The 27,832-nt window shown below is 44.1% G+C and overlaps 1 protein-coding gene across 7 annotated transcripts; it reads left to right on the forward strand.

Annotated features, from left to right (window-relative positions):
• The first annotated feature begins 2,781 nt into the window (after positions 1-2,781).
• On the forward strand, positions 2,782-27,729 carry Srsf12 (serine and arginine rich splicing factor 12). Of its 7 annotated transcripts, none has more exons than XM_087547903.1 (6): positions 2,782-2,895; positions 2,979-3,047; positions 18,260-18,364; positions 20,512-20,615; positions 20,775-20,916; positions 25,462-27,729. In XM_087547903.1, the coding sequence occupies exons 2-6, from the start codon at positions 2,983-2,985 to the stop codon at positions 25,829-25,831; spliced, it is 786 nt and encodes a 261-aa protein (XP_087404029.1). In that variant the 5' UTR covers positions 2,782-2,895; positions 2,979-2,982; the 3' UTR covers positions 25,832-27,729.
• Positions 27,730-27,832: the final 103 nt, after the last annotated feature.

The raw sequence follows: 27,832 nt of genomic DNA on the forward strand, positions 1-27,832 counted from the left end.
TTAAATACAGTAAATCAACTAAAAATCTGAAAAATTAAGGAAAAACACCCACATCCAACACATTCAAGATCTTGGTTCCGTTCACATTGAGCAATAGACTCATGGACTTCTGAAAGAGATTGACTTCGCCCTTCCCTCCTGCTTAGGTTATCACAGACTGGACCTTTACATATCCCCTCCCACAGCATAAGTGTAAACTTCATAAAAGAGGTAATCATATATTCTCCAACTGGGCGATATGAAATGCTGTTTTATAAACAGTGTGGGGTGACAGTGGAGGGAAGAGGATTTACAATTCTTCCTGTATAAATCTCCTATCGGCTGGGTATATGGTCTGTGGTAGAGCATTTGACTGGCATCACAAGGCCTCAGGCTCAATCCCTGCCACCAAACACACCAAACAACTACACCAGCAGCAACAAAGCCAGCAAACGAACCCAAGCTTCCCTATCACCTTCCACATCAAGATTATGACCTGGTTGTGATAGTTTAGGGCTGCTCACTCACTAGCAGCATTAATTCTTCAAATTACCACAGAAGCTTCAAGGCACATGCACAGGACCAAGCACAACTTAAATTTTCTTTTTTCTTTTCCTTTTTCTAAAGATTTATTTATTTTACTTATGTAAGTACACTGTTGCTGTCTTCAGACACACCAGAAGAGGGCATCAGGTCCCATTACAGATGGCTGTGAGCCACCATGTGGTTTCTGGGAATTGAACTCAGGACCTCTGGAAGAGCAGTCAGTGCTCTTAACCACTGAGCCATCTCTCCAGCCCCTAGACCTGTAATTTCTTATTTCCTCCTTCTCCTTTCCCTTCCTCTCCTTCTCCCCTCCCCTTCCTCCTCCTTGTGAACTGTTTCAGTGTTGATATTCAAATCCAAGGCCTCATGCTCACTAGTGCCCTACCAGGGAGCTACATCCTAGCTCTGTGGCATGATTTCAGTTACAACCTTTTAAAAGCACGGTGGTGCGTGTCTGTAATTGCAGCAGGACAGAGGCTGATACAGGAGGACTGCTGCAACTGCAAGCCTACCTGGGGCTTACAACCATGAGTACTAAACCATCAATGCTACCTAATGAGACCCTCTCTCCAAGGGGGAAAAAGGTAAAAATAATTATAGTATCCAAATGAGAAAAGACAAAAATATCTTAAAATACTTTTAAAATAGAGGTCCTGTTTTGGGGAGAAAATAAAAAGCATGAAACAGACCAAAAACTTTCATGCAGATTTCCCTAACCAGGTTGTCCCTCTTGGCTAACTTTTTATTTAAAAATTTATTTATTTATTATATATAAGTACACTGTAGCTGTCTTCAGACACATCAGAAGAGGGCATCAGATCCCATTACAGATGGTTGTAAGCCACCATGTGGTTGCTGGGAATTGAACTCAGGACCTCTGGAAGAGCAGTGAGTGCTCTTAACCACTAAGACATCTCCCTCACTAAACCTGAAGGTTTGGACCGCTCCATATCGCCAGGGACTGCTGGCCAATGAGCTTCTGGGATTCACCGGTCTCTGACCTCACAATGCTGGGTCACAGGTGTGTGGCTATGCCTAGGTTTTTTGCACATGGGTGCTGGGAACTCTGACTCAGGAATTCATGTCTGCATTGCAAGCACTCGTATGTACTGAGTCTTCCTCCTAGTCATTATGCTCAATACACTCCTTGACACACCTCTGACCACTGTGTAGTGTCCCCTGATGCTCTGAAGGCATGACTCAACAAAACAGTGCTTTGGTAACCCGTAGTTACTGAACATAGCTGCTTCAGACACCGGCCAAGCTTAATGCACTACTCCTGTTTCCGAACTATTATTTTTATTGTATGTGTAAGTGTTTTGCCTGCATGTGCATTGCTTGTGTGCCTTGCAGCCCACAGGGACCGGAAGAGGGTGTTGGACACCCTGGAACTGTAAGCCACCACGTGGATGCTGGGAACGGAACCCGGGTCCACCGCAAAAGCAGTCAAGAGCAGCAAGCGCTCCTGACTGCTGGGCCTTCTCTCCAGTCCCCATCTAAAACCCACCCTTGTATAATATTATTTAGTCATTTACACTTGAAAATGTTCCTGCCTCAGACCCTCAAACAGAAAGCTGTTGTACTAAAAGAAGTACTTAACTGCTTCAAAACAGACCTGGAAAGTGTGAGAGTAGATCTATGCATTTGTCAGTAATGACAGGTCTCAGCTGGCCTCCAAATCCTCCATAGTAGATGACCTTTGACCTTCGTGCCATCACCCTACTCCCCTGCCGTCCTAGGATTACAGGTGCCACCACCATCTCTGCTCGGGTACTGGAACAGTACCTCCTGCATGCTAGAGAACCACTCCACCATTGAGCCACACCCCCCAGTCTTTACAAGATGAATTTTATTAAGCCACCAAATGTGTTGGATTGTTACAGCAGCCCCACTGACCAATACACACTACTCTCAATTTTCCTATTAGGAAAGCCAGCCTGACTGGAGCCCACTACAAGAGGAATTCTAGGCCTGAGCAAACAAGCAGGCAAACAAAAGACTGCAGCCTACTCTCCTGTCGGGTTTCTTTGATGCTTACCCTGGTTATTGTCTTGAGGCCTTTACTGCTTAAACCACATATGCTTAAACTGCAGCAGTTCTTCTCCTATGCCCCGTGTTCAGTCGTTCTCCCCTGAGGATAGAGTTGATCTCTTCGGGGAAAGGCTGTGGCTAAGCTTGCTTGCCCACAAGTGGCGCCCTGTCCCTGCACATGGCTCTTTCGAAGCCCTTTTCATGAGATCTTTTCTGGGCCTGTTTGGGAGAGGCGTGTCTTCCTACGGAGCACCTAGCTGGCCCGCAGCGGTGGGGTTTCCGATCTATTCCCTAGAGGCCCGGTGCAGTGGCCAGGTTTGTGCTCGCGCGGCCGCGCAGGCCCCGCGCCCCCCGCCCGCGTCTGCGGCTGCGCGGCCGGCCCGGGAGGGGGCGCGGCGGGCGGCTGGGAGCGGGGCCGCGAGCGGCATGTCTCGCTACACCAGGCCCCCCAACACCTCCCTGTTCGTCAGGAACGTCGCAGACGCCACCAGGTGAGTGAAGACGGGACCCCGCGGGAGTACGGGCCGGGAGCCGGGGTGTCGGGGTGCGGGCTGGGCAGTGGGGAGCTGTCTGGATGTGGATGCCGCCCGGCTGCCCCGGCTGTCGAGCTGCAGGCTGTCGGGGTGTCATCCGGGTGTCGGGGTACCGGTCTTGTGTTGGGGTGCTGGCCGGGTTTTGGGAGTGCTGGCCAGGTGTCCGGGTTTTGGGGGCGGGCTGTCGGGGTGTTCGGTTTTTGGGGTGCGGGTTAGGTACTGGGGCTCGGTTGTGATGTCAAGGTGTTGGCCTGGTGTCAAGGTGCGGGCTGGGTGGCTCCGGCTGTCGTGGCAGTGCTGGCCCTGGCCCTGGTGTCACTGCGCTCTGCAGGCGCCGCCCACTAACCTTCCGGAGGAACTGGGGCCGTCTTCTCCTGAGGATGCGCACCTTAGGCCTTGCAATTTCCTCTGCACTGTTCAGACAGTGCTTATGGCCCAAATTTAATATACAAAAGACTGGTCAGCTCGATTTATATGTTTTTTGTTGAGTCCTGGGAACAATCTTAGGCTTCATCATGGTTAAGGAGGCGGTTTTAATGCTAGAAGTCTGTATTTCCTCTATCCCTGTTTGAAAATTCTGTCCAGATGGTTACCAGGCATAGAGCTGAAGAAATAACCCCTTTTCCATATAGCACGTTTTCCTTTAATAGGAGCCAGAGAGAATGGGAGGGGTGACATTAATAGACACCTTCATTTCATTGGAATTGTTTAATCCCCCTTTCTAGTTCTGCAATCTTGTTCACTTAAGGAAAAGTTGAAGCTCAAGGGTTTTAAGGAGCTACCTGGACCTACACAGACACAAATGTACACAGCTATTCACTTGTTAGTTATCAGGGGTAATCATAATTGGTGTTTGCTTTGGTTAGGTGGAGAGAGAGAGAGAGAGAGAGAGAGAGAGAGAGAGAGAGAGAGAGAATGAATGAATATGAATTAGAGAATCAGAGAATGAATATAGTCCAGGCTGGCCTCAAATTCCCTACATAGGCAAATGACCTTGAAACTTCTGTTCCTGGTACCTCCACCTCCCAAGTTCTGGGATTACAGGTGAGCCCCATCACCAAGCTGATAATTTACTTTTAGGAGAATTAAGTACTTTAACTTTAATCACTGTAAACATACATGCCACCCCTATAGACTGTGACTTAATAGAATTTTAAAAGATGCCTGGGTTTTATGGTTCTTCTCTTAGCCTGTTTATCGGGACATTATTACATAGGAAGCAAAATTAATATTCAGGTAGGCTAAAAAACAGTTAAACAACTTGAACAGTAAGCCCAGGGTCTTCATGGCATGTTTTCGAAAGAAACTCCATAGATTGCCAATTCAAGTGGCCACAAGAGCTAGGCAGAGTAGTGCAGATGGGTGGAGGGACCAGCTTAGAAGGCATAATAGAACGGTACAGCCTGTGACAGATGAACACGCGCCATCTAATGGAAAGTCAGGTTGGCACTTTTTCTTTTCAATTCTAGGGAATCAAGCCCAGAGTCTGCACATGCTGGGCTCCCTACAGAGCTATAGTTCCTGTGACATTGATTCAGTTTTGTAGCCCAACCAGGACTTGGGTTTTTTCCTCTTCCTACGTCAACCTCCCCCGATGGCTGTGATTATGAGCCTGTTCCACCCTTCCCCCAACCCCAGCGGCAACTTGCCTCAACTTCCTTTCAAGAGATATCAGAAACCTGGATTTTTGTGTGCCTTGAATGGATTTTAAAACATTAGCATTACTAGCTACGTAAGAGGCCAGCACGATGTGGTCTCCATGAGTAAAGATGTAAACTTGAGGATCTGAGCTCTGCCACTGGGATCGACACAGTGGAAGAAGGGAGTAACTCCCTCAACTGCTCCTCTGACATAAGCCACATCCACACATGCACCACAGCTAAATAAAGATGTCTTACGTTGAATAGTGTGAATTCCCACCTTTGTAGATCTAGAAAGTATAAAATATTGGCTATTTCACAGAGTTTTCAGATGTTCAGACATGGTGCATACTAAATAAAACCTATCTGGGGGGGGGGTGTCGCTCAGTAGTCGATTGCTCGCCTTAAATGCAGGGGGCTTTGGCTTCTGTAAAGTAACGACAAATAAAAACATGTCTTCATGCGACTACTAGCCTTGGGTCCAGGTAATCCTCCACCGAGTGCAGAGCCTGATAATTGGGAGGTACTAATTCTGTTTTCTGTTCTTTCATCACTTTGTAGCCTGCCACTGGGGAGGTGATCAGAACTGAGATTGTCCTGCACTAAGAGAATGATAGTTTACAGAGTTTGTTAGTATTCACAGTGCGACAGATCCCTTGTGAAGGCATTTGAATAAGCCAGGGAGGCGGCTCCTCAGGTTAAAACACTGTGGCCCAAGCCGGACAACCTCAGCTCAATCCCCAAGGCAAGGAAAGCAGCAGAGCTGAGTCCTTCATGTTGTCCTTGGACGTCCACGTGAACATGTGCTGTGTGTACCCACACACATACATGCATGCAGAAAGTAAATGCGATTTTTTTTTTTTTTAGAAACTTCACATGTACTACCTTATTGAGTTTTCACCCTCCTGTATGTCTGTATGTCTTAGTTAAGGTTCCCATTGCTGTGATAAAAGACCATGACCAAAACAACTTGGGGAGGAAAGGGTGTGTGCAGCGTATGCTTCTACATCGCAGTTCATCTTTGAAGGAAGTCAGGACAGGAACTCAAGCATGGCAGGAACGTAGAGGCAGGAACCTGATGCAGAGGCCATGGAGGGGTGCTGCTTACTTGCTTGCTCCACATGGCTTGCTCAGACTGCTTTCTTGTAGAACCCAAGACCAACAGCCCAGGGGTGTCCCCATCCACGGTGGACTGGGCCTTCCCACATCAATCACCAATTACGTGATTAAAATAAATGGCCTACAGCCTGCCCACAGCCCAATCTTATGGAGGCATTTTCTCAGTTGAGGTTCCCTCCTCTCTGATGACTCTAGCTTGTGTCAAGTTGACATAAAACTAGCCAGCCCTCTGTATGTACAGTTGAATTTTATTTCAGTTTTTGGAGGTAGAATTTCATCATGTGGTGTAGGCTGCACTTAACTGCATGGCTATCCATCTGCCGTAGCCTCCTGAGACTATATGGTGTGAGAGTGTTTGCTTGCCTGTTTTCAGAAAAGAAGTCGTGGAGCCCGGGTCTGCCTGGAACGCTCTATACAGACAAGGATAATATTGAACTCCTGATGCTTCTATCCTTCCTCTGCCCCTTTATCCAGTCTAGAGTCTGTATATTTTTTATTAATCCCATTTACAGATATGAAACCAAGACTTGTAGGGTCGTTGTAGTTAGGATTTCCATTGTTGTGAACAGACACCGTGACCAAGACAACTCTTATAACTCTTAACTCTTAATTGGGGTTGGCTTACTGGATCTCAGGTCCAGTCCTTTATCATCATGGCAGGAAGCACGGCAGCGCCTAGGCAGGCATGGCACCTGAGGAGCTAAGAGTTGTTCCGCAGGCAAACAGAAGACTGTCTTCCAGTGAGCTAGGAAGAGGGTCTCAAAGCCCACCCCGACAGTGACACACTTCCTCCAACAAGGCCACACCTTCCAATAATGCTACTCCCTGGGTGGGTCAAGCATATTCAAACCACCACAGCGGTTAACGTAGCTTACTTAAACATGCATAGGAGGTGAATGGTGTGACAGAGCCCTCATAGAAAACCTATATCAACAATTATTTGTACAATGTCTGTCTTAGTTAATTAACAATGTGTTACTTTGCCACTTTTGTCAGCTTTGAAATATCAGTACACCTATGAAGAAAATAGCTACATACACTATGATTTAAAGTATATGGAAATTGATTTTTAAATGTGTATTTAATAATATGGTAGATGTATAAAAAATATATATGACTATATAATGACACTGGAAGCAGAGTGGTGCTACATCCCAGCACGTGGGAGCCAGTGGGATCCAGAGTTCATTGCCAGCTTGGGCTCCATGAGGCCCTGTCTTTTTCCATGATTGTCCTTACAGGCACATGATGCCACACCTTTAAATATCTTGTCTCAAGAGAAAGAAAGAAAGAAACAAAGAAACAAAGAAACAAAGAAAGAAAGGAAAATAGGAAGAGAAGAAAAATAAAATGAGATTGTAAAGAAATTTATTTGTCTGATTTTCTTCATGTGCTTTTTAAAAGTGTGTGTGTATGGGGGTGTTCATGTGTATATATGGGGGCGTCAGATGTGTATGTATGGGGGTTATGAGGGTGGTCAGGTGTGTGTGTAAAGATGGGGGTCAGGTGTCTTCCTCTACTATTCTCTACATTCATTCATTCATTTTAGACAAGGTCTCTCACTGAACCCAGAGCTCACTAATCCAGCTAGATTATCAGGTCAGCAAGCCCAGGGGTTCCATGTCATGCAGCAGGACTATTTTGGTTACTGTTCTATTGCAGTGAAGAGAAACAATGACCAGTGCATCCTATAAAAGAAAGCATTTAATTGAAAGCATACTTACAGTTTCAGAGGTTAGCCCATGATCATCGCGGTGAGGAACATGGCAGCAGGCAGGCAAGCATGATGCTGAAGCAGGAGCTGAGAGCTCCCATCCTGACCCACAAGCACCAGGCAGAGATAGTGAGACTTGGCCTGGTGTGGGCTTTGGAAAACTCAAAGCCCAGCCCCCAGGGACATACCTCCTCCAACAAAGCCTCGGCTCCTAATCCTTATTTAAACAGTCCACCAACTGGGAACTAAACATTCAAATATATAAGCCTATGGGGGCCATTCTCATTAAACTACTACAAGACCTTTGATCCAATTAATAAAAGCACAGTTGGCTGCGTCTACAGCATTTTGCCATGTTGTACCTATGGGCACGCATATGCAGGCAGGTTTTTCCATGCAGCTTTGTCAGACAACCTTTGGTGTTAATTATCCCTCCTCATATTCTCTCCTACACCCTGCCCCTCCCTTCCCCATTTAATCCTTCCTGTTCCATTTCCCCTTTATTCCTTTATAAAATGATACTCTATTTCCCTTCCTTAAAATCCCCCTCCTGCCCCATAGCTCCTGACTAATTACATAGCCTCCATTGGAATTCCAAGTGAATTACCCACATCTAAAAGCTAGTTTCCATCGATGAGAGAAAACATCTAACGTTTGCTGTATGGGTCTGGATTACCTCACTCAGGATGATTGTTTCCCAATCCATTTGTTTATGGGAAAATCTCTTTCTTTTAATCTCTTTTTCCTCTTATTGAAAATAGATTTCTTTTCTTCACATAATATATTGTGTTTACGGTTTCCTCCTTCTCTACTCCTTCCAGCTCCTCCCTACCTCCTTTCCCATCCAGATCCCTCCCCTGACTGTCTCTCATTGGAAAGCTATTAGGCTTCTGTCATGAGAGGTGGAATAATAAAATATAAGAAGATAAAATAAAGCCAAATACATTGGAATTGGACAAAACAAACAGAAGGAAAAGAGCCCAAGAGAAGGCACAAGGAACAGAGACTCACGTGTTTGCATATTCAGGAATCCTATACAAACACTAAACTGGAAGCCATTGTGTGTGGCACACACACACACACACACACACACACACACACACACACACACACACACACACAGGACCACCTGTAGAGCACTGCTGAGCATCAGGCCTACCCACCAGAGTAGTTTGTTTTCCCCGGTGAGACTCCTTGGAGGAAACTGAATTTTCATTCGCAGCGGTTACCAATTGGAAACTGCTCCTGGGTTAGAGATGGGACATGTGTCCACGTCTCCTCTCAGCCCTAGAACCTCATCTGGTGCAGACCCATCGCAGGCTCTATTCCTACTGCCTCAGTCTTCGTGAGATCGTATGTGCATAGATCACGTTGATGTAGAAAGACTTCTTTCCTTGGTGTTCTCCATCCTCTTTGGTTCTTACACTCTTTCCAGTTCCTCCTCCAAGTGCCCTGAGGAGAGAGATTTAGAACCGTCCAGTCTTGGTTTGGGTTTCGTTGCTGTGAACAGACACCATGACCAAGGTAACTTTTATAAAGGGTAACATTTCATTGGGGCTGGCTTACAGTTTGGAGGTTCAGTCCCTTATCATCGTGGTGGGAAGCAAGGCAGCATCCAGGTGCTGGAGAAGGAGCTGAGAGCTCTACACCTTGATCCTAATGCAGCCAGGATGAGACCATCTTTGTAGGCAACCAGGAGGAGGCTCTCCTCTGTCCTAGTTGGAGCTTGAGCACAGGACCTCAAAGCCCACCCCCACAGTGGAGCACTTCCTCCAACAAGGTCACACCTATTCTAACAAGGTCACACCTCCTAATTGTGTCACTCCCTGCGGGACAAGCATCCAAACACACTAGTCTTTGGGGGCCAACCCTATTCAAACCACCACACATCCCATTCAGGGCTAAGTGATCCAAGGTCTCTTTTTCTCTGCATGATGTCTGGCTGTGGGTTCCTATCTGCTGCAGGAGGAAGCTTCTCTGATGATGGTGGGGTAAGCACTGACTTGTAAATACAGCGGGATGTCAATAGGCGTCATTTTATCATTACTTTTTCATTTCCTGCCTTCTTCCTTTCCTCTTTTTCTTTCTTTCCTCCTCTTCCTTTTTATTTTAGAGTACTAGTATTTGATTTTTACTCTAGATCCCTAAGCTAGCTGGTCTCTCAGGTTCTGTGTCACTCAAGGAGTGTCATGGAGTGGTCCTTAACTCAGATCAGATTATTGGGTGGTTACTCCCACGAGCTGTGGCACCCTTGCAGATCTTGCAGGCAGGATGGCATTGTAGATTAAGGGTTTTGCAGCGTGGTGTTTACATTTCTCTTTTGGTAGCATGTAGAGAATTGTCCTGAACCAAAGACACTAGCACATAGGCTCTACGTAGGCCCCAGCTCTGCTTCCCCGTGTTCAGTGAGTTCTATGGGTGTTACCTTCAGCAGTGGGGCCTAGCTATCAGTTTTCAGAAAGCAACCCATAGTCTTGGCAACAGCCTGGGTTGTTTGGGGGCTCCCATGAGATTCCTCTGGTCAACAACTCACTTAGATAAATAATATCTAAGTCTGGGTCAAAAGTCTGAGGGGCCAACATAACATATCAGTGGAACTGGCTGCTAGGTTCTCCCTGCCATCCCTCAGTCCCTACCCATTACAGGGCCCTCCTGGCTGACACATCCCACCCCCTACCCTGAAATCTCCAGCACAGAGGGCGGGGTTGCTCTTGGGCCTTTCTGGCTGCTGCATCTGGTTCTGCTCTCTCCCTTCTGCCTTCCCCTCCCCCAACTCCCACCTGGCACAGCTCAGCCTGGTCATGTCTACTCTTGGTTCTCTCAGATGTCACTGTCTATGGCCTCCCACATATATTCAATAAACTTTCTCCACCATACCTAGGAGTGGTCATGTTCCTTTCCTTTTTATTTATTTTATTTTTTTTAATTCAGATATAACTCATTCCCAGTACTAGAAGTTTCATTTGGTGTCAAGAAATGTCCAGCTGGAGCTCGGTCTCCCTTAGTATTTGGTGATTTCATTTAGATCTTCGTGTGTGCGTGCGTGCGTGCGTGTGTGTGTGTGTGTGTGTGTGTGTGTGTGTGTGTTAGGAAGCTTCTGATTTTATTTTTTTTTAACAGTCATACAGTCATAATATTCCTTCTCCTTTCATCAGTTAGTGGACATGTAGGCTGTTTGTGCTTCCTGGTCACTGTGACTAGAGCAATATTGAACATGGGCTTCACAGTGGGGTGTAGGGTCTTTTGTTTATATGCCCAAGAGTGGCACAGCTAGATCTTGAGATCGATCAGTCTCAGCTTCCAGAGGAACCTCCACACTCATCTCCAGAGTGGCTGCAACAGTTTGCACTCCAGTCAGCGTGACTAAGAGTTCCCCTGCTTTGAGTCCTTGCCAGCTGTCTTTTTTTTTTAATCTTGGCTGTTCTGGCTGGTGTGCTATAAAATCTCAGAGCCATTCTAATTTGCATTTCCCCGATGGCTAAGGATATTGGACCTTTCTTAAACTGTTACTCGGCCATCGGCGTTTCATCTCTCAGCCACCCTCTGTTTACTCTCCATTTTTAATTGGGTTATTTGTTTTCTTGATATGTAGGGGTTTTTTTAGTCCTTTGTATATTGGAGATATTAACCATCTCTTAGACATGTGGTTAGTAAATCTTTTTTTCCATTTTGTAGGCTGCCTCTTCACTGGAGTGATGGTGTCCGGTGCTGAATAGAAGCTTTTTTGTGTAATGAGATCTCATTTGTCAGTTGTTGGTCTTAATGTCCGCTATTACGGTCCTGTCCAGAAAGGCTCCTCCCGTGCCTATAGGATCAACCACATTGCAACCTTCTGCCCGGAAAGACTCGGGGTATAATGTCTTATACTGAGACCCTTGATCTTTGTTGAGTTTTATCTGCAACTAGATATGGATCTAGTTTCATTCTTCCACATGCAGCAAATCCAGTTTGAACAGGACCATTTGTTGAAGATGCTGTCTTTTCTCTAGTTTTTTGTTTGTTCGTTTGTTTTTGTTTGCCTCTTTGTCAAAAATCAGGAATTTATAGTTAGGTGGACTTAATATCTGGGCCCTCAATTCTTTTCCATTTATCTGCTTTGATGCCAGTATCACCCTGTTTTTATTACTGTAGCTGTCTAGTAAAAGTTAAAACCAGGAACGGTGATGCCTTTGGGAGTTCTTTTATTGTTAAAGGTTGCTTTAGGAGTTTGGAGAGATGGCTCAGCATTTAAGAATATGTTTGCTCTTCCAGAAGACCCGGGTTCAGTTCCTAGCACCCACTGACTGCTCACAAGCGTCTGTAACTGCAGTTCCAGGGGCTCCAATGCCCTCCTCTGGCCTCTGCTGTCACTCTGATGCACACGACACACAGACAGCATGCAGGCATAACACCCACACGCATAAAGTAATAATTTTAAGAATTGAAAAGTTTTTACGGGTTTCCATGTAAAGTTTGATATATGTTGTTCAATTCTGTGAGGAGCTGTGTTGGGGATTGTGTGAATCTGTAGATGGCTTTTGATAGGATAGCCATTTTACAATATTGATTAACCAGTCCATAGGCATAGAAGATCTTTTCTCCTAGTATCTTCTTCAATTTCTTGAAGTTTTATAGTATTTCACTCCCTTAGATCTATCCCAGGACTTTTGTTTTTAAGTTTTTATTTCATTTTATTTTATGTGTTTTGCCTACATGTATGTCTATGCGCTGTGCGCATGCCTGGTACCCAAAGGAGATCAAAAGAGGGCATCCGATGCCCTGGAACTGGAGTTATGGACAGTTGTAAGTTGCCGTGTGGGCCTGATGAACCGAGGTCCTCTGTTAGAACAAGTGCCCTTAACCACTTCCCCACTGTCCAGGCCTCCCAAGACATCTGCCTTTGTTCCCCATCCCCTGTATTTCTCAGTCAGTGTGCTGGTTGTCTGCAGCAGGAGGGCTACCGGTTTCATGCAGTTTTGCATCCTGCTACTTCCCTAGATGCATTTATCGGCCGTATGTTGGCTGTGGACTATTTAGGGTCTTTTATGTATAAATCGTATTATCGGCAAACAAGGATATTTCACCTTCTTCCTTTTCTGTTTGTATCCTTTTTATCATCTTCATTTGTGTCTGGGCAGGAGTGGAGAGGCACTTATCCTGGTCCTGATTTCAGTGGAAATGAAAACCTTCGACTTTGAGCGTTACTCGATGTTGCTTTTCTAAACTTTATCATTACGTCGTTAATGTGTGAGCGAGTGCTCCATCTTTTGGACGCAGGCACCTAGTGTCATCCATCTTCCTCTTATCCATCTTCCTCCATCCACCTTCGCTGCGCCCCACAGATGCTGTATGCTTGTTTTCACTTAATCCCAGGAAGTTTCGCATTTCCCTGATTTCTCCCTTGACTCAACTTTCATTAGGTAGTGTGTCGTTTAGTCTCCACAGGTTCGTGTCCTTTCTGCCATTCCTATTACCATAGGTATACACACAGCATTACTCTTCAGTGGTCGGATAGGATGCAGGATGTTATTTCAGTTTCCCCACATTTGTTGAGCCTCTGCCTTGTATGTGGTTACCTGCGGAGACAGATCCGTGGGCAGCCAAGAAGAATGTGTATTCTCTAGTGTTTGGGTGACTGTGCTGTACATATATTGGATCTATTTACTCTGTGATGCCATTAACTCCAGAGAGTCTCCGTTTAGTTTTCGTCTAGGTGGGCTGTCTATTGGTGACAGCTGGGTACTAAAGTCACCCACTATTGCTGTGTGAGGGTCAGTATGTCATTTTAGACCCAATTTATGAAACCATTTGCCCTGCGTTTGGTACATGCATGTTTAGGATTGGAATGTTTGTTGGTGGATTTTCTTTGAGTGAGCATGGAGTACCCCTCTTTACCTCTTCAGACTAATTTTGGTTTGAAGTCTATTTTGTCAGATATGAAAATATCTACACTTGGTTGCTTCTTGATTCTGTTTTCCTGTGACTACCAGCTATCCTTTTGCCCTACGGAGGTGTCTGCTCTAGACGATGTGGGTTTTTCGGACGCAGTACAAAGAAGGATCAATTAGTCTGTGTGCTTTTATTGGGAGACCAAGACCTTTAATACTGAGAGTTGTTATGAGCAATTAATTAATTAATGTTATTAATTCTTGTTTTGTTATCATGGTGGTGCTTTCTTAGATTTCTTAGACCACGTGCCTTCTCTGGAGTTTGATCACCTTTCATGCTGAAGCATTCCTCTATTCCCCTTCTCAGTTCTGCTTGACTGACTGTAAATGCCTTACATCTGTCTTTATCGGGAAACAGCTTTCTCTCCCCGTTAGTTACAACTCGTGGTTTTGCTGAGTATAGAGGGCTGGGTTGGCACCATGGCCTCTCAGAGCTTGTAGAGCACTGGTTCAGGTCCTTCCTGGTTTTGTGGCCTCCAATGAGCAATCAAGTTCTGGTGACTAGAAAGATGGCTCAACAGTTAAGAGCTCTGGATACTCTTCCAGGTGACCAGAGTTCAGTGCCCAGCACCCGTGTGATGGCTCACAACTGTCTGTGACTCCAGTCTCAGGATTCGAAGCCTCTTCCGGCTTCCCTGAGCACCAGACATATAAGCATCACATCTACATACATGCAGGCAAAACACTTCTGCACAACCTCTGCACATAATGTCAAAGAAAAATTTAATATATATTAAATTATATTATATATTAAATATATTACATATTAAATTAAATACACACACACATATATATATATACATATATATATGTATATATATATAATCTTTAATCCCAGCACCTGGGAGGCAGAGGCAGGTGGATCTCTGAGTTCAAGGCCATCTTGGTTTACAAAGCAAGTTCCAGGACAGCCAGGATGATTAAGCAAAGAAACCTTGTCCCCAAAAAACAATCAAACTGAAAAAAAAAAGTCTTAAGAAAAATTACTGTAATTCTGATGGGCCTGTCTTTATTTGTGACTTGATCTTTCTCCCTTGAAGCTGCTTGTACCCCTTTTAGACGTCCTTTACATTTGGTGTTTTGATTGTTATGTGTTGAGAGGAGTTTCCTATTGGAGTCTATTTGGTCTTCTTTATGTTTCTTGTACCTTGATAGGCACCTTCTGTTTAGGCTGAGGGGTTGAGGAGGTTTTCATCTGTGGCTTCATTGAAATACTTTTGGTGCCTTTGACCCGGTTTCTTGACTGTCTTCTGTATCTGTAATTTGTAGGTTTGGTCTTTTCATAGTGACCTAGATTATTCCCTGGATATTGTGCTATTGGTTGTTTTATTTTAGATGTAGTATTTTCTTGACTGGGTCCATTTCTTTTACCTTGTCTTCAAGACCTGATGTTCTCTCTTCTACTTGATCAAGTCTTTTGGTGATATTTATCTCTGAGCTCTTTGTTTGACTTCTTGAGAATTTTTAAAACGTATTTTCTTTTGGTTTTTCTTCAAAGATTTTTTTCCTTATTAACTTCTGTTTTCATATTTTGAATTGTGCTTTTTTTTTCAAACTAGTCTTTTTTTAAAAAAGACTTATTTATTTGTTTTATGTAAGTACACTGTAACTGTCTTCAGACACACCAGAAGAGGGCATTGGATCTCATTATAGATGGTTGGGAGCCACCATGTGGTTGCTGGGATTTAAACTCAGGACCTCTGGAAGAGCAGTCAGTGCTCTTAACCACTGGGCCATCTCTCCAGCCCCTTTATTTATTTTTCATTCAGCAGTTTTTTTTTCATGGACTTCAGGCATTTATCCATATCCTTTGGAGCACCTCAGACATATTTATTGTTGCTATTTAAGTTCTTATCTTATGGCAAGCTAAGTTGCCTTTATCAATGAATATTTCGGGGGGGGTGCAGGCTTCTGGGGGAGACATGCTGTCATGGTTGTTCGTGGTGTTTGTGATTTGCAATGGGATGGAGGCATCTGGGGTAAGGTTGTTTGTGGCATTTCTTGGTATGCATATCTGGTTTCATTTTTGTTGAGCAAGTGTTTAGAACTAGGCTTGCTGTTACCACAACTTGTAGACCAGCTGGCTGAGGCTTGGTTTCCAGCCTTGGGGCCACTCTGGGTTTCATGGTGGGGCTCCCCATGGTCTGTGGTTAGGGCTGTTGAAGATATGGCTGACATTCAGGTATATAGGAGGCAGATGTTCTTTTTAGAAAACCCATTCCTTCTGACTTACTGAACGAAGGAGTGAAAGGAAAAAGACATGGTCATGCTAATAGACTATTTGAGATGACAGCCAAACAATATTAAATAAAGTGTGCCATAAAGTAGATACTGCCTAGGGCAGATAGTAGATTTCTAGTCAAGTTAGATCAATCTCTATGTTATTACGTAAAGCTGCTAGCCTACTGATATATTGGGCCATCAAGATAGCTCAAGAGAAGAAAAACGCTCAATGTGCAATCCTGACCACCTGAGTTTGATCCCCGGATCCCACCGTGTAAGAGAGAACTAAGTCTTAAAAGCTGTCTTCTGACCTCCACACGATGCTTTGGCATGCCCAGACTCCCAGACACACATCGTACGCACAAACATACAATAATATTAAATTAAAATGTACAAATTTAATTGAAAATCAGAGACGTTATTGTCTAGTCCTCAGAGAAGTCGGTTAATATCACTCACATGACCACAGGCTTTCTGAATACTACGTTATATCTCGTTCCTCAGCCCTGCCTCAGGAAGCACTTCTGTCTGGGTTCTTTCATTGAGCTCTTTTCTAATGTCTGACTTCTGTTACTGACAGCAGTTTCCTTCCATTTGCTGCAGCCAGAGCAGACCTTTGAGTCTTCCTCCTCTGTGCTGTTCTGAAACACTTCTTTCTTCTGGGACATGCTTGGACCCGGAACCCTGAGGCCGAGTCCCTGTGAGTTCCCCGAGGCTGTATGCTGCGGAGATTAATAAGTGACTAGTGATTGATCCCAGCTCCATCACTCGCTAGCTCAGCGACCTCACAGACACGTTAGTCTGTCTGCAAACAACCATAGAGTGGTGAGAATTAACTCATCTGCAGGTGAACAGCTCCTTGTGTATATGGCTGCCCGCTAGCCCTGCTAAATGTGTTGTGCTTCAGTTAAATTGCAGCTCTGCAAAGACAAAAGGTGCTAATGTTGGGTACAAAGGAAACTCCTAAAGGCAGTCTAAATGAACATCCAGAAACCAGCTGGTTCCCCACCCCCATTCCCAAATTCTCCAGCTCCCAGGCTTCCCTACTCATCCTCCCTATAACCTTACTAGTCTACTCTCTCCCTCTCTCCCTCTCTCCCCCTCTCTCTCCCCTCCCCTTCTCCTCCCTCTCTCTCACTCTCTCCCCCCTCTCCCTCTCTCCCTCTCTCTCTCCCTCCCTCTCTCTCTCTCTCTCTCTCTCTCTCTCTCTCTCTCTCTCTCTCTCTCTCTCTGAAAACAAATGAGAATAAACATGAAGTGCTGGTGAGGCAAGCGAATGTGTTCATAAACGAAACCGTCAGGGCCTGTGATGGAAATAACTTCTGAAGGCGATGTGCTGGGTCAGGCTTGTAGAACTTGACTAAATTTAACAACCACCTGAAATGCCTATAAAAAGTACAGACGCCCAGGTCGCTAATCCACACCTTCTGCATTAGGGTCTCCGAGATCAAGAGGACCGAAGGTGGTCTTGTTTTGATTTTCTTTTCCTTTCAAAACTGTCGGTGAAGGTGCATGAGGTGTACCCTGCAGTCTTAGCAGTTGGAGAACTGAAGCAGATCTGTGAGTTCGATGCCAGCCTGGTCTACAGAGCAAGACTTGGTTCCTCTACCCTACCATACCCCCAAAGACAGAAATGTGGGTAATTGTTACGAGACACAGTCTTATATAAGGGAGGTTTAGACAACACACTTTCTTTTAAATTTTTTTTTTTTACATTTATTTGTGTGCACCTCTCTCTGTGTTTCTCCTCTTCCTCTTTCTTTGGCTCCGTGCTTGAAGATGAAGGGACAACTTGCAAAAGATGGTTCTTTCTTTCCACCATGTAGCTTTTGAACTCAGGCTTTAGGCTTAGCCTCATGTAGTGACAATTTTGAAATTTTGGTTTCTTTTAAAGACATAGATATATAAGACATTTTCGTTTTAATCCCAGGTGTGGAATATGGGGCTGCTTCAGACTGTCCACAGTAGCTGACTATGATTTGCCTCGTGCTCTAGCTGAGGCGTGATTTTACCAGCTGCAGAGAGCTTCTGCCATTGTCTGCCGTTTGGGATTCTGGGGACTTTTCAGAGGATCCCAGGGCACTGAGGGGTGCGGTGGGTTGTGGGCTGTTTGTTGGTGGTGGAAGTTTGCTAAGTAGCTGTGCACAAAGAAGGACAAGATTAAGAAGAAAATAGATATCCTGATAGCTAAGATCATATTTGTGCCAAGGATCTGGATGTTTCTAATCATTAATTCGTCTAACAATAATGTCGCCCCGCCCCCTTCCTGACTCCTGACTTTATTCAGGGATCTCTTCTCTTTCCCCTCTATCCTTTCTTCTCTCTTATCTAGTGTTAGTGGATTGAAAGGGCAGAGAAGGGTGGAAGGAAAGAGAACCCTCCAAGTAGCCAAATGCCGGCTACAGCCTCATATACCCTTGCCCATTGAGCTTTGCCCCACACTGACCCAAACATACACTTTGTTTGAACGTTTCAATTGGATTTCTGTAGACAAAGTATTTATTCCAGCTTTTTATATTTCTTTGCCTTGCTTCTATAATGCTCCAGGCCCGAGGACTTACGCCGTGAGTTTGGCCGATACGGCCCCATAGTAGACGTTTATATCCCGCTGGACTTCTACAGTCGCCGCCCCAGAGGATTCGCTTATGTTCAATATCCTTTACTTTATATGTGCACACAAATGTACTGCACACTGGGCATATACACACACACACTCACCACACACACACCACACACACATACACACTCACCATACACACACATACACACACACTCACCTCACACACACACTCACCATACACACACCACACACACATACACACTCACCACACACACTCACCATACACACACTCACCATACACACACATACACACACTCACCACACACACACACTCACCACACACACATACACACACACCACACACACACACCATATACACACATACACACACTCACCACACACACACACACACACACGAGTGAATGAGATCAACATTGTCTAATTAAATGTGTTTGTTTCTTTATCTCAGAAAAGCTAAGACAGTGCACAGCAGCTGGTGAGTGCCTCCCTAGTTTGAATCTACTCGTTAGCTAAATGTAAGCCAAGCAGTCTAGACAAAAGGTATCTAAGTTCAAGCAGTAAAGAAGGCTGGTGGGCACTGGTGTGAGACCTGGAAGAATGAAGCCTTTTTCAAGCAAAGGACAAAGCAATCTTTGAGACCAACTTTCTTACATTTATATAGCGTTCTGGAGTCAAACCCAAGACGGATTTTTATTGGTTCTACGTCTCTTATAAAGTGCACTTTGCAAGTCCTAAAAATTAAAGATGGCGGTTCAAGGTGTAGAGTTGCTGGAGTCATTGCCAGGCCCCTTTTATATGCAGTTTTTTTGAGTTTCCTTGTTTGCTTATTTGCTATTTTAAGGAAACTAGTAAACAGAGCCCAGCATGATGACTCATACCTTTAATCCCAACATTTGGAAAGCAGAGGGATCTCTATGAGTTCAATGACAGCATGGTTCACACAAGGAGCTCCGGGCCAGCCAGAGCTACAAAATGAGACCCTGTCCCAGAGAGAGAGAGGGCGGGATCTGTGAACACCCTCCCGAACTAAGCTATTTACATTTTCACACAGCTACTGTCCATTATAGTGAGGCTTGCGGTCATATGCTTTAGATTAGGGCGTTGAGCACAGCACTTCAAATCAGTATACAGGACTCCAGATGTTTGCAGATTGTTTTTGAATGGAAAATGAACATTGGTGTTCCTAGGTATGGTTGTAGAGATGAGAGAGAAAACAGCCAGAGGCATCTGGAAGGTCCGGATTGAACAGAGCCATGCCAGGGAGGAGGTCGCTGGGGATGGACCAGGAGCCAAGAGGCCAAGAGCACCAAGGCAGCATGGAGCCAAAATGGCTGGATTATATAGGGGAAAGAGGTTGGGTGAAGGGAAGGGAAAGGAAAGGAGGAAAGGGGAAGGGAGGGGAGGGAAAGGGAGGGGAGGGGAGGGGGGAGGGGAGGGAAGGGAAGGAAAAGGAAAGGAAAGGAAAGGGAAAGGAAAGGAAAGGAAAGGAAAGGAAAGGAAAGGAAAGGAAAGGAAAGGAAAGGAAAGGAAAGGAAAGGAAAGGAAAGGAAGCCCAGAGACTTTAGGGTAGGCTAGGCAGCCGGGATGACTCTGCAGTTGATACTCAGTGATACTGAGACTGGCCACCAGCCTCCACTTTGATATGTTAATAGTTACCTCTGTTAGCCATTTGGCTCTGGTTTCTTTGAGCCCAAACAGTTTTCCCAGTACTTTATACTTACATCCCAAGTAGTCACACAGAAGGGATTGTTTATAAGTGGACCCCATTCTTAAATGACCAAAGTAGTCTGTTGGCTTAGTTTACTTTTTCTGTTGCAGTTCTATGAGTCATTTCTCTTGAACTTCATGAGTGAACTTTAATGCCATAGAACTTTTACCTGCAGAATAAAGCTTCTGCATGCAGATATTTTCAGGGAAAACTTGATGGATCCTTATTCTGAAAAGCAGGAGGAAGCCTAAACATTCTCTTATAACGCCAGCTAATTTGGGATTAATTGTTTTCTCATGCTTCCAATTATGTCTACTGTTTATTTTTGTATTCATGTTTCTAATCACAAGAGCGCATTTGTTTTCATAATAGGATATAAAAGCTTCTTTGGTTACTCATATTAAAGCCACCACTTGGTTTCCTTATTGACTTAATTTCACATGTAAATAATATCCTAGGAATATTTTTATCTACTATCTGATGTCCTAAGTGTCCTTAACAACTGATCACGTTTGAAGATGTTCGTGATGCCGAAGATGCACTTTACAACCTCAACAGGAAGTGGGTATGTGGCCGGCAAATTGAGATACAGTTTGCGCAAGGTGACCGCAAAAGTAAGTGTAAATGACCATTAGCCCTTGCTTACTTAGCCGAACAAGCGTCAGCAACAATAGCATTTATGTAAAGTTCTTCAGAAAATGATACCGACTGAGTGGCAGCTACCGCGGTTTCCAGGTAGTGAACTGTTAGGAGCCTTGTTCTTCATATTCTAGCACCAGGTCAAATGAAGTCAAAAGAGCGTCACCTGTGCTCCCCGAGTGACCACAGGAGATCCAGAAGCCCCAGCCAGAGGAGATCTCGAAGCCGGAGTTCCTCATGGGGAAGAGACCGGAGGCGCTCCGATAGCCTGAAAGAGTAAGTACGGAAAGAAACGTGGACGGCCTCATTTTCTACTCCGTCTGGCAAGCGTTTTAAAGAACTACTGGAGAGGTGGAGGGGCCGGGTTCTTGGGTGATTTCGTTTAATATACATAAACTGTCTTTTGTAGAAAGACATGTTTTTCTCTATCATATATTGTTTTTCTGAACACTGGGGTTGAACTCAGGACTGGGCCGATCCTAGCAGGCACTCTCCTATATCCCTACTATATACCCCTCCCTTTTAAGCTTTCTGTCTTGAGACAGGGTCTTGCTATTGTCATTTCGATTGTGTGTGTTATAAGTACATGTTCATGCATGTGTGTGTACATGTATTCATGTGGGTGTGAATGCATGTGTGTGGTTAGTTTATGAGGTGTCTATCTTGAGTCTCTGTACCTTAGTTTTTAGTAACAGAGTCTCTCACTTAAACTGAAGCTATCATTTAGCAGACTGGCTGGCCACTGAACTGGAATCTACCGTTCTTCACCCACGGCATGCCTCAGTGCTGGGTTTACAGATGTTCACCACTGCCCCCTAACTTCTTTAAAGTGCTATGCAATCCAGGCTGGCCTTGAACACACTATTTAACCCGAGTCAGGCTCAAATTCAAAAAGATCCTTCAGCCTCTGCCTCCTAAGTGCTGGGCACCGCAGCTAGCTCACTGTTGTCCAACGTGGAGCTATTGGCTATATTCCAGTGCTTTTAAGTGGTTGCTTGTTTTAAGTATCAGGGGACTATGACTTAATTTTAAGTAGACAGATACCATGAAGCCGACCACAGTGGCGCACACCGTAATCCCAGTATTGGGAGACAGGAGCTACATATCTAGAGCTGTCTCAGCTTCTTCTCCCCAAAGAAAACACGTCCACAAAAGAGATGACAGACACCTCCCCTCCCCAAGTGTGGTGAAAACAGAAGCAGGATGTGGTGGATACCACACGTCCCGTGGCCCCAGCAGTCAAGGATGCAAAGAGCAGGATCTTAAGGTCAAGGCCAGCTGGGGCTTCACAGTAAGACCCTACCCCTAAATAAATGCATAAAATAATATATACTCAACAAACAAACTTAGGACTTTTAGACAAGTGAAATGTTCCTAAAGGAACCCAATAATTCAGAATTTCCTCCTTTGACTTCTGAAAAGGAGTGAACTCAAAAGACGTGATAGAGCTGTTTATGAAAAGGAGGAGGCCAGCTAAAGTTAAATCAATTTATTCTTGCTTGCTTGTTTGTTTTGTTTTTCAAGACAGGGTTTCTCTGTGAAACTTTGAATGTCCTGGAACTCGCTCTATAAGACCAGGGTGGCCTTGAACTCAGAGATCCACCTACCTTTGCCTTTTATTCTGTAATTTATTCTTATATGTTGTTAATGTATTATTATTATTATTAAGAACCAGTTCCAGCTATGCTCATTATATAGAAGGGAGTAAATTTGTTAAGAAAAGACGTTTGCAGGTTATCTATCTTTCTACGTAGCAATTGGTGTCTATTTTACTAGAAAATACTAAATCAAAGTGGAAATTAAATGGTGATACTATTGAAAGAGTCATTGAACTGAATCGTCGTGCCTAACTTCTCTTAGATATTTATGGTTTAATGCCTTAGCTTTTTCAGGCATGTGGAGTTTTAAAGGTGGTTCTGATCTTAATGAATGATCTGAACATCTGGAAAGGTTGTGGGAGGGGTCTCAGGACTCTGAGGTCACCAGCAGCTACATGTAGAGGTCAAGACTAGCCAGGGCCACAAATGTCCCAGGCTGAAAACTCAAACAAAAAGAAGAAAGGAAGGGAAAGGAAAAAGAAAGACATGATTGCATTATAGAGCCGGGCAGGTGGTTTCCCCAGTACCATGCAAAGGCTGAGCTTGCCGGCTTGTGCTTCTACCCCAGCACTAGAGGAAGCAGGCAGGAATATCCCTGAAGCTTGCTGGCCAGCCAGTCCAGCCAGTTATTGAGATCGGAATTCACTGAGAAACCCTGTCTCAAAAAATAAAAGGGGAAAGCCATAGAGTAAGACACTCAGTGTCTACATCTGACTCCAAGTGCATGTGCCCTGTAATCTTAGCTACTCAAGGCCTGTCATGCTTGGCAACTTAGTGAGACCCTGTTTAAAAATAAAAGTTACAAAAAAAAAATAGCTGCTGCCTATTTTTTTAAAGCACCTGCCTAGTGTATACAGATCCCTTGTTTAAATCCCCAGTACCATGGGCGGGGGAACCTAGGCTGTTGCCAGGCACCTTTATTTAACCTTTTAGAAGTCACAACCCGGGTTTCTGTCCCTAGCACTATGTCTTTTAAATTTTAAGTTCAGTTCTTGAATTTCTCAATTGCTGTTCTCTTTTTACTGGTCTCTTGGAGTCGTATCCTATGCGCTAACAATATAGAGACTGTTAATCACCATTGAGCAATAGCAAAGATGTCTGATGCCCTTCTTTAGCCTCTACATGCTCGCACATGCATGCAGCCCCTGTCCTAACATACATACATATATATATATATATGTGTGTGTATATATATATATATCTCCCTCCCTCCTCTTGAGACACGCACATGCACACTCATGCACACTCATCCATGCACACACACGTAAACACACACAGTTAAACATAAAGACAGCCAGTTACTTCAGGAGAATTTGTGGGCACATTTTAGGAATTGGTCTGCAATGTACCCATTTCTGGCATTTTTCTCTTAAGTCCCTGCTGCTTTGGTGACTTTGAACTCTGAGGATTATAACTCAAGTCCTGCTTATGTTGATCACTCTCTAATGCCTTCAGATTATAGACGTCGTGAGGAAGGTTTTGTTTTTCTTTTGATAGAGAGCATCAGTCTGTAAGCCTGGAACTTGAGATCCCCCTGCCTCGGCCTCTTAGAATGCTGTCACTATCATGCGGGATCATAAGCAGTCACTGCTCTTACAGGCATTATTTACGAACCGTAAACTTTTCTTCCTATTTATATTTATTTTCTTCCGATTTTTATACTTGCTAGCAGTTGTTTAACCCAGCTGGGTGTTGGGTGCATGCCAGTAATTCCAGCACTTGGAGGGTGAACAGGCGAGTCACAAATTAGACACTGTCTCAAAAAGACATTTGAGAGGGAGAGGGAGAGGGAGGGAGAGAGAGAGGGAGAGGGAGAGGGAGAGGGAGAGGGAGAGAGGATGAATATGAATGTGAATATGCTTAATCTAGTCTAAATATACAGGGCTTTTTGCCGAACTAAGGTGTACAATATAGAACCGTATATTCTAGTATAATAGATATTACAGACTTGTTATGTCTGAACCAACAGTATGAATGGTAAAGTTAGAATTATTTATTTTAGGGCCAGAAATATAGTTTGCTGGTCGAGCATTCATGGAGCAAGCACACAGACCTGGGTTCTGGCCCTATTGCTGCCCAAAAAAAAAAAAAAAAAAAAAAAAAAAAGTATCATGAATAAACCACTAATTAAAACACGATGTGCTAATCAGACATCACATCATATGATGAACTTAGGCAGGAAAGATTTATCTTGCTCAGCTCCAGAGGCTCCAGTCCATAAAAGGCTGGATCCATCGCTGTGGGCCTGAGGTGAGGCCACTATCGCGCACGGAGAGTTTATAGTGAGAGCTGCTCGATTCATGGCAGACAGTAAGCTGGGGGAGAGAATAGGTGATAGGAAACAAAAACAAACAAAAAGAGCTTCTCCCTTCCTCCTTCCCTCCCTCCCTCCCTTCCTCCCTCCTTCTTTCCTTCTTTCTTTCTTTCTTTCTTTCTCTCTATCTCTCTCTTCCTTTCTTTCTTTCTCTCTCTCTTCCTTTCTTTCTCTTTCTTTCTTTCTTTCTTTCTTTCTTTCTTTCTTTCTTTCTTTCTTTCTTTCTTTCTTCCTTTCTTTTTCAGTTTTCTTTGATAGGGTTTCTAACTGTCCTGGCACCTGGTCTGTAGACCAGACTAGCCTTGGTGTCAGAGATCCTCTGCCTCTGCCTGCCGAGTGCCCGGATCAAAGGTGAGCACCACCAGCAAACTGGTGAAAGAAAGAAGCAGCAGCTTTCGAAGCAGCCCCAGTGACCCACTTTCTCTAAGAAGGCCTCACCCCCTACCTTTTACCTCCTCCTGATAATGCCATATCCTAAGAGTCCATCAAGGAGTTAATCCACTGGTTCGGTCAGAGCCCTGAGGATCTAGTCACACCCGCCAAGTCCCCTAAGCTGGCCACCAGGCCCTCAGTACTTGAGTCTGGGGAGGATTTCCCCCCATTTTATCCGTATGGATCTTTTACCTGTATGTATGTCTGTGACTCAAGTGTATGCAATACTTTCAAAGGCCAAAAGATGCCAGATTCTCTGGAACTGTGTGACCGACCATGTGGCCGCTAGGATCCTCTGGAAACCCAGATCCTCTGGGAAGAGCAGCAAGTGGTTTTAGCCATCTTGACACCCCCTGTGGGGTATATTTCATATTCAAACCACAGCACACGTTGAGTGTCATAGAGCACATCAGGAAGTGCTGTCTTACCCTGCGGTCTTGAATACGGTACATGCTCTAATGGTGTGCATGCTTTCAGGTCTCGACACAGGCGATCTTCTTACAGTCAGTCTAAATCTCGTTCCAAATCACTACCCAGGCAGTCTACCTCAGCGAGGCAGTCAAGAACACCACGAAGGAATTCTGGATCTAGAGGACGATCAAGATCCAAGTCGCTACCGAAAAGGTCCAAATCGATGGAAAAGTCACAGTCACGCTCGCCTCAAAAGCAGACTGTCTCGGGAGCAAAACCCAGATCGCACGGACGGCACTGTGACTCCATAGCAAGATCCCCATGCAAGTCTCCCAGAGGGTACGCCAGTTCGGGGTCGAAGACACAGACAACGAAACATTCTCACTTCCGGTCACACTCCAGATCCCGGAGCTACCATCATAAAAACAGTTGGTGAACAGCAACTTCCAGCAGAGCCACAGAGCCCTGCTCCAAGTCGTCACGGCTCATCGTGCTTAAAACTCTTCAAGGCTTGTAGAAATGCGAACCGGTGTTAGTTACTTCCGGCATGTGCAAGGAATAAAATTGCCCTAGCTTTGGTTAATAAATGTTTTATCTCGATTTAAGGGCTCATCCACAACTCACTCACTGTGTGCAATGTCGCCTTTGCATAGCCTGTACCTGGTTCACGCGGTAGCGAGGGGTACTTTCCGAAAGATGTTGGTAAAACGGAACCAATGCAAAAATTCTACTTAGGTATTAAATACTGTCGATAATATCCTTTACAAGAATATTTTTATCCTAAAGCACTTTTCACATAAAAAGTAATCGTGACTCTGTAATTGAATAGGCCAGACTTAAGCTGTTTTGACATCGGTGTCTTTCTTGTGACTTCTGTTTAAGCCTGAGCCAATTCCTGGTTGATACTTGTTCAAATTACAGCAGTCTGAAATCTCAAAAGGTAAAACTTATGAAGATTCCACAGCCGTTCAAAAGATAGCTAAAAGACGCTTAAAAGATAACTCAAAGAATGTTCCATTGTTTTTGAATACAACAGCACAGACCAGTTGACTTGAGATTGTTATCCATATTTGTTTAATCGGCTTACACAAAGCCAGGTGTTGTGGTAAATGCCTGTGATCCCAGCCCTTGGGAAGGGGTAAAACCAGCATGGACCGGGCTACATGAGACCCTGTCTAAGGAAAATAAATAAATGCTTTTTGTTTTTTGTTTTTTTAAAAAAGAGAAGTAAAACCATTTTAGAAGTTCTAGATTTTGAATGGCTTGAGAGTACTCTAAAAATTATGGTGTGGAACACTCAGAATCCACAAAAACTCATGTTAAGCCTTACATATTTGAAGTATAGTACATTTTGTATAAATCCATATTTATACCATTATTTCTATATAGCTATTTTCATCTGCATTTTTCTTTTTAGAGCTCTAGTTCAGTATCCTAATTATATAAAAATCTGTTAAAAATTAAACGCAGTACATTATATTAAGAAGTACTAGCTACTGAGATGGCTTGGTGGGGACAGCCACCCTCTCACCATCCAAACCTGGCAACCTGATAGCTAGCTGGGCACCTTGAGTGCAAACTCATGGAAGCCTCAAGGGTGACTCCTGCAGACTCTCTCTGACTTCCACACTTGTACTATGGTATGTGTGCACATGCAGACACACACACACACACACACACACACACACACACACACACAAACACACGAAAGAGAGAGGGGAAAGGAGAGAAAAGGAAGGAAAGAACGAGAAGGAAAGAAAGAAAAAGAAAGAAAGAAAGAAAGAAAGAAAAGGTCTCTATTAAACAGCTTTAAGGTATTTGACTTTTACTCTACATTTTTTAAACCAAATAACTTTGTTGACAATTGTTGCTTTTGTATTGTTGTAACTTAGAATTTCTTTCACAATGTGTTTGAGGTTTACATTCAGAGAGTTTTAGTAGATCTGTGATCAAAAATGGTTTGCATATACTTGTCAAAGAGATATGTTTACAGATTTACTCTGTTAGGTCTCATTACTGAAACACACTCGGTCCTTACAGCTAATATTTATGCCTGGAATACCTAAGAAACTTGTCTTACATTTTCAGTATTTGGAGCCATGTCGCTTCTATTAATTTCAAATATAAAGTTCCATTTTCCTTTGCATTTTAAATCCTCTATGTGAGAAACAACTTTACAAAATAATTTGTACATTGGTGATCTTTGGAGAAGTACCACAAATTGATGTATATTATACTCCCTGAATATATTTTCTCTATTTAACCATAGCAAAAGTTATTTATTTCGAAAGTTCACTCTGGTGTTCCTCTGTAATAAAGCAATTATAACGGAGAGTTTGACATGCTATCCTGACACGTGTATGTGTATATGCTGTTGTCTTCTGTGATGACTAGCATGTATAAAGCCTTGGGTCCTTCAGTCCAGCACTGTAGGAGC

The sequence above is a fragment of the Rattus norvegicus genome, chromosome 5 (assembly GCF_021556685.1).
Source record: "Rattus norvegicus strain SHRSP/BbbUtx chromosome 5, alternate assembly SHRSP_T2T, whole genome shotgun sequence".
In the NCBI taxonomy this organism is placed as follows: domain Eukaryota; kingdom Metazoa; phylum Chordata; class Mammalia; order Rodentia; family Muridae; genus Rattus; species Rattus norvegicus.